This window comes from Empidonax traillii, unplaced genomic scaffold (assembly GCF_003031625.1).
Source record: "Empidonax traillii isolate 1590-97213 ecotype Southwest subspecies unplaced genomic scaffold, ASM303162v1 scaffold889:size374758, whole genome shotgun sequence".
NCBI lineage: Eukaryota > Metazoa > Chordata > Aves > Passeriformes > Tyrannidae > Empidonax > Empidonax traillii.
Window position 1 is genome coordinate 89,781 of NW_020956082.1, and position 6,734 is coordinate 96,514.

Here is a 6,734-nt window from a genome sequence, read left to right on the forward strand (position 1 = left end):
TTGTCTGAAAACTTTGAGGATTTGTGATCTATTTCTGATGTTACTCAGACTCAAGTGAAGCAGAAACATCTTCATAGAAGTATGTTGTTATATATACAGTCAAAGTCAGACTTCCATTTAACATTCCAGAAATAGTCGAAGGAACATGATTTGATTAAACATAACTATTGTAAAGCTACAGATTTCTTTCATTTTTTTTTCAGTCGACTTGAAACTTTTAAAATTTGCTAAAACCCCCTAATATTTTCAAGCAGCTTGAAATAGGTGGTTGTCTTTTTTGTGAATAATCACATGTGATGGGTGAGGCCTGACACTCAAGCAACTGAATACAAATCCAGATCCCACTGATTTTTAGTGGAAATGAAAGCTAATTTAATTCAATATTAAAAACATGATAGCAAACCAAGAAAAAAAAACAAAGAGGAAAAATTATTCTGGAAATTCCAGGGGAACTTTTAAGATGCCTAATTAAAGGAAAATTAGTTCATCCTCTTCCAGGTAAGCATACGAAATATTAGCAAATTACTGATTTTAAAAGCAGAATTAAAAAAATCAATTCTGTCCAAATCTTCTTGCTACTTTGTGAAGCCAGTTTTGTATTTGCATTGAAATAACACTTCAGTGGAGAGTTGGATTACTCCATTGTGCTGCTCTTGGTATTATAGGTGGTGGAAATGACAGAGAGAGAAGTGAAAGCAAACAACTTGAAGTGAGGCATTCCAAAGAGCCAGCAGAGATTGAAAAACATCGCACTGGGAGCATGGAGCAAGAACAAAGTCAGGCAGAAGAGGAATCTAAAAACTACATGAAAGAAAGTGAGGAGGAGAAACTTGCTCACGAGGAAGGCATGAAGGACAAGTCTGGACACCACACGCCTGCTCAGGATGAGAGACTTTACGCAGAAGAAAAAACCCACTATCAGGAAGCTGGAAGAGAGGAGGAGAAGAATTACCACAGTGAAAAAGGAAGCAAAGAGAGCAGTTGTTGTGATGAAGATGTGGAACATGCTGTTCTCAACAAGACGTCTCACTCCGGAGGCACGAGCACAGATTACCGTGATGGGAATGGTCAGCGCCCCGCGGGCCGCTGGCACTTGGAGGAGGAAATGCAGAGCCCTTACAAACAAGTTCATGAAGGTGAAGGGGGAGAGGGAGAGGAAGAAAGAAGTGAAAAGTATCACCATGAGTCTAAGGAACGTGATTTCTCCCATCAGCAAGAGCGCGAAGAATCTGATGAGAGTGAAGAAACAGAGGAGGAAAAGCAACCCTACAAACCCAAAGGATACCATGGGAGGCACAGAGTGGGTGACTCCTATGAAGACAAGAGGGGCCATGTTGGTGAGAAAGGGGAAGTAGCTGAGGAATCAGACACAGAGGAGACCCATGTCTGGAACCAATGGAACCACCATCAGAAACAGCAGGAAGAGCAGCGTGAGGAGAAGAGTGGTTATCATGGGGGACGTGGGTCTGAGGAGGCGAAGGAGAAGAGGCTTTCAATCCAGGGAATTGAGAAGTACAGAGACAGGTGGCAGCAAAGGGAAGAGAGCAGTGAAGAGAGCAGTGAAGAGAGCAGCGAAGAAGAAAACAAGAAGTATCACCATACTGAAGAAAGTAATGAGAAATGGCACAAGGAGAGGAGACATCATGATGGATCACATGAGGCCAGGAGGCACCATTCCAAGGGAAGGATGTATCTTGCAGATGAAAATGAGGAAGAGCTGGACCGTTACCTCAGTGGTGGCAGCAAAGAGAAGCAGCGTCATGCTGGAGGAAGATACCGCCTCTGGAATAATGAAGAGGAAGGGTCACAGAAAGCATCTGCTTGGGAGCACGGAGGGCAGGCCAGGAGACACCACAGCACCGAGGACAGGGGGGAGCAGCAGCGCTACCCCAGCTACAGTGAGGAGGAGGAGGAGGAGGAGGAGGTAGAAAAGAAGCATCACAGCAGTGATCAGGTGGAAAATGATGAGGAGGAAAGATACGCAGAGAGGGAAGAGTACAGAAGCATTCTCCCCGCAGAGAATCAGAAGAGAACCACAGCATCCTACAGCCCTTTCTACCCACTGCTGTGGTGGAAAAACGGGCACTTTGAGAAGAGGGACAGCACAGGAGAGCAGCTTTTGGAGGGCACAGAGGAAAGCAGGTCTGCCCTGAACGAGAAGAATCTTTTCCCTGAATATAATGACTATGACTGGTGGGAGGAAAAGCAAATCCTGAGCGCTCTGAAGCACAAACGCACCGAGAAGAGGAATCCCGGCAAAATTAACAGAAATTATGTGGAAAGGCAATACAACAAGGTGGATCAAATTGCAAAACTTCTGAATTACAGGAAGAAATCAGCTGAATTCCCAGAGTTGTACAGTTCTGGAGAAGACCTGAAAAAGCTTCACAAAACTGGATATGACAGAAGAAATCTAAGCAAGAGGCCTTTGACAGAGGAGGAGGTATGTGTACAGGTGTTTCTCTGAAAAGCTGGGAGAAGCTTCATATGCACATTTCCAAATCCATTCCCAAGGCAGCTGGTAAACTGTGCATGGAAAAACACAAACAAGATTAAGTCCCATTGAGAGTCAGATGTTCAGTGATCTAAAAATCTGCTTTTTTTGAACGGTGGAACTTTGAATTTGGTGAACTACCCCAGGGCAGAGTTTATAAAATAAAGACATTAGCTTCTGTCTGCTGCAAGACAGAAAGGGAAAGGAGATTGTCTTTCCCTTTGGGCCCTACCTCTCCCTGGTAGGTGTTACAGACTAATAAAAAGGGTGCCAGTGGCAGCAGGAGCAGAGAGGTAACTGACAAACACCAGGTTGTTTAAAGCATATAGTTGGAAAGTGACTTGGATGTTTAGAGTGAAATCAGCCATCTATAGACTTCCCGGTCACTGGGAGCAGTGGAAGGCTTAATGCGAATTTCTCCAGATGTTGAATGGTGTTAGCAAGTCATAATAGACAAGAATTGGCAGCATAAACCTTCTCCTACCCTCTGTCATTGTGGAGATGTTCCTCTTGCTGCACACGGTGCTTGCTGCGTGTCATAAGCCTGAACCTCTGCGACTGTCAGGCTGTGGCTTCCTAGAGGACCTTCACCTGAGCAGAAGGGACCGCAGCTGGGAGAGAGCAGGACATCACCACTAATGGTGCTTTAAGTCTGAAATGATTAGCCTGTAATTAGGGCCAGCTCTCAGAATGAGTATTCTGATATTTTCCTCTAATTCGGATATAAGCAGGAAATTGCACAAAGGATATGCTGTTAACACCTCTTACCCCAGCAGTCTGCTTAGGGACCATTAAATAGAAATGGCCTTTTCTCTCGTTTTCATGGAACAAAATATTTGCCAAGGTTATTTGATGAGTTAAAAAAAATGCTCTTTATGTTTTTACAGGAAAAAGAAATGGAAAACCTGGCTGCTATGGATTTGGAGCTGCAGAGTATAGCAGAGAAGTTGAACAGCCTCAGGAGGGGCTGAAGGTGTTTGGGGTTTCAGAGATTGGTGTAGCTGCACTCGCAGTACCCGAATTCCATGGTAAATTCACTGCCACTGGATTGTTGTTTGCCCTAAACCCAGGAAATACTATTTACTGTCCACTATAGTGTAGTGATTTATACAGCTGAAAATGTCTTTAATTTGCTGTTATGCTACTGAGATCAGAATGGCATGAATTTTAGTATCATAACCTTTCATGTGGGCAGATATTTTTAATAGGCTCTTGAAAATAATTGTGTTAGTGATCTTCAGAAATATATTTGTCTGAGTTTGCAATAATAAAAACCATTGATCTTGGACCAAACTTTCCCCCTGCTTACTTGACTGATTGGGTTGTTTCAGGATTGTCTGTATCACATACATGAGTGAGGGGGGTGTGGAAGGAGCCTTTTGGTGATCTTAGGACACTACAAAGCAGTAAAATAAATGATCCCATAATTAGTTTCAATTACTCCAAATATCTGGAGTTCAATTTAACCACTTACCCGAATGTGGTTTTTACAGCCCTCCTGCTGTGCTGGTGTCTCATATCCACGTTTCAATTGAAATAGGAACAATGGTACCTCAAGCCACACTCTTCAGCTATCACCTACAGAACATGTTCTGTCATTTTGAAGTATCACTGGTGATTTATTTCTTTTCCTTGGTACAAGCGTTATGGCTCACTTGGAAACTCGGAACTGCGATTCAGGATCGAGGCCATGTTTGTGTTAATGCTGGTGAAACGCAGCCTATTTGGCTTCGATCTAAACCAACCTCTCAGGTGTTCCAATATGGTTTATTTCTCAAACTGATCTTTTAATTATACAAGTATTCTTTTTTCTCGTGCTGTTGTTTTTATTGCCACAGTGTATATGATAGGTAGGATTTTAAACATGCTGGTAGTTTACCTTTTACTGTGTAAGTTTTCACACCTTTGTAGCTTCATAAGACAGGCCTCTTGTGTACCTGCCAGCCCAACGGAAGTGGCAGAGAAGTACCTGTGCCTGCTTTACAGGTAAGAGAAACAAAGCAGGAGATAGTTTTTCATTATGAGTCTCCTGGCTTACGTGGATTTCATCCTTTCCCAAGCTTCCAAGGTCCTGTCCAGTGCTCTAAGCTCTGTTATCTCAGGATTTCATCGTGTACTGGGTGTTGGCTGCTTTCAAAGTCCCGGTTTCCCTTCAATGTGGACGTACATCCACTTTTTCGCTGCTAGTTCTTCAGAGAACTTAAGAAATCCAGAATTTTAAAAAAAGCTGCCTAAGAACCACATATCACACTTCTGTTCTCTCACGTGATCTGCCACACTTGGCACTGAATGGAAGGGTGAGAGGGGCAAAGCACATTTTTCAGATCCAGAGGAGATGGTGAGACCTGCATCCTCTCCGCTGATGGGTTTTTCACATGAGTAGGAGAAGAAACGAGAAAGAGCAGAAACTTCCCATAAAAGTAGAAAAACAACACTGGAAAGTTTGCAAAACCCAGCAGTAGATAAAAGCTGAAATACCCTGTGCCTGTTCTCCTAAGAGAGAGTCTCCAGAGTCTGTCCAGTCAGTCCAGAACCTGATAAGTAAGTTCAAGAGCAGAAGCCAAGTCCTTCTGGCCCCACAAGCTCCCACGTGGACCTAAAGCTCTGACCAGGGGTGCAATGGGGTGCAGACAGCAAAGGTGTTCTCCTGAAGCCTGTGCTAGACCTTTTTATTTCCAACAAGAGGGGAAAGTAAGAAAAAGAAGATAAATCTCAGTAGGAAAAGCACCCTGCAGTTTAATTGACATGGCAAATGCAAAGTTAAAAAAAAAATCCATAAAAAAGCTGACATCTTGAAAGATCAAACAGTAGAATAAATATATATACATATAGCAGTTTTCAAAATAGATGTATCTTAAAAATATATAACAACTCTCAAGAAAATGACAGACAGTACTAATAGAGACATTCTGTTTAAATACTCAGTATTTTAATTTAAGAACATGCACTTTCTCTTCTGTATTTATTTCAGGAAAACATGGGGTCATGTCTAACATTATTTTCTCTTTTTATTGTTCCTTCAGAAAAAAAAAAAAAGGTATGATTTTTTTTATTCTCTTCATTCTACTTTCTTAAATTACTGTAAACAGCTGAGTTCTGTGTCCAAAGGGGGAGCAGATCACACAGAATGCTGATGAGAATTCTCTGATGCTCCTCCAGGAAAATGGAAAGCTAAGTTAGATATGTTGATTCGGACTCAACCTTTTAAAAACCTACATCATATTTGACTTTGGCAACAAACAAACAGAATGCCTTCACTGATGCTTTATCTTCCTTGATGTCTTCTTTCTGAAATTACAGTGATTTCAGTGTGCTGTTTGCTTCTAGGGGTTCTTTTTCACGTTCAGATCATGTAAACTGCTAAGGAGTTGAGACAATCCTCCCACCACATAGTTCTGCTGCTTTTTCTGACAGATGTGTGACAGGTACAATTTCTGCGCTGTCAAGAGCACTGAAAGTGTAGGTATTTTACTAACAGTAAGACTCCTGAGATCTAAAAAACCAAATAAATTCTCCAAATGTTAAGAGTGAAGGTCTTGAACTTTGCATCTTTTAGGTGATGGCTCCTCCATCTTCAGTGCTTCTAAATTACTGGAGTCAGATTTGCCCTTATCCAAGACAACAGTGATGCCAGACAGAAGGTACCCTCCACCTCCACTCATTGTCAGTTTTGGATGGCTTCGATCTGGTAAGACCTTTAAAAAAAGCAAACAACAACAAAACACAATCAAAACCCACCCCACAACAAGTACCTGTAAAAACTCACTCTATATCTGCACATCATGTTGTGTAATTTCAGCTTACACTATTGGATGCAAATTTTTTTTTTTCCAGCCACAACACCAAACAGCCATTTGGAGGAAAGTCCGTTTATCTTTAAAGGGCAAAATATGCGCAGGTGAGAATCCAGCTATAGAAATATGTAAGAATTCAGGCCACTGCCTTACTTATTAATTCTTTGTGGCACTTCCAGCAAAACTGTGAAGTCAAGGTTTGGGTTGCATGGAACTCCCATTATGTGATCAGAAGTGGTGTATTTGGAACCATAGCTTGTAGGAAGTGGGACCGGCCAAAGCCTGCAGAGGATCGAGCTTCTGGCAACAACAGCTGCCCGGAACTGCCTGGGGGCCATCTGCAAGGGGTCAAGCCGGCCTTAGCCTTGCAAACCTCTGCAAGATTCCCCTCTCCTGGGCCCCCAAAGACCCTCCTCCCCTTCTTCCCTAGCTATCCCTTCCCCCTG

At 42.5% G+C, this 6,734-nt stretch overlaps 2 protein-coding genes across 3 annotated transcripts in view; both read left to right on the forward strand.

The window, feature by feature from the left end:
- The window catches only part of LOC114067256 (secretogranin-1-like), a 12,150-nt gene extending 8,358 nt beyond the window's left edge, over window positions 1–3,792 (forward strand). For both annotated transcript variants that reach the window (XM_027902565.1, XM_027902564.1), the window contains exons 4-5: window positions 666–2,443; window positions 3,382–3,792. In XM_027902565.1, coding sequence (XP_027758366.1) covers window positions 666–2,443; window positions 3,382–3,465 — 1,862 coding nt within the window. In that variant the 3' untranslated portion in view covers window positions 3,466–3,792. The remainder of the gene's footprint in view (window positions 1–665; window positions 2,444–3,381) is intronic.
- A 348-nt stretch (window positions 3,793–4,140) lies between these two features.
- LOC114067251 (secretogranin-1-like) overlaps window positions 4,141–6,734 on the forward strand; it is a 6,404-nt gene continuing 3,810 nt past the window's right edge. Inside the window, exons 1-3 of the mRNA XM_027902556.1 lie at window positions 4,141–4,186; window positions 6,051–6,182; window positions 6,329–6,392. Coding sequence (XP_027758357.1) covers window positions 4,141–4,186; window positions 6,051–6,182; window positions 6,329–6,392 — 242 coding nt within the window. The remainder of the gene's footprint in view (window positions 4,187–6,050; window positions 6,183–6,328; window positions 6,393–6,734) is intronic.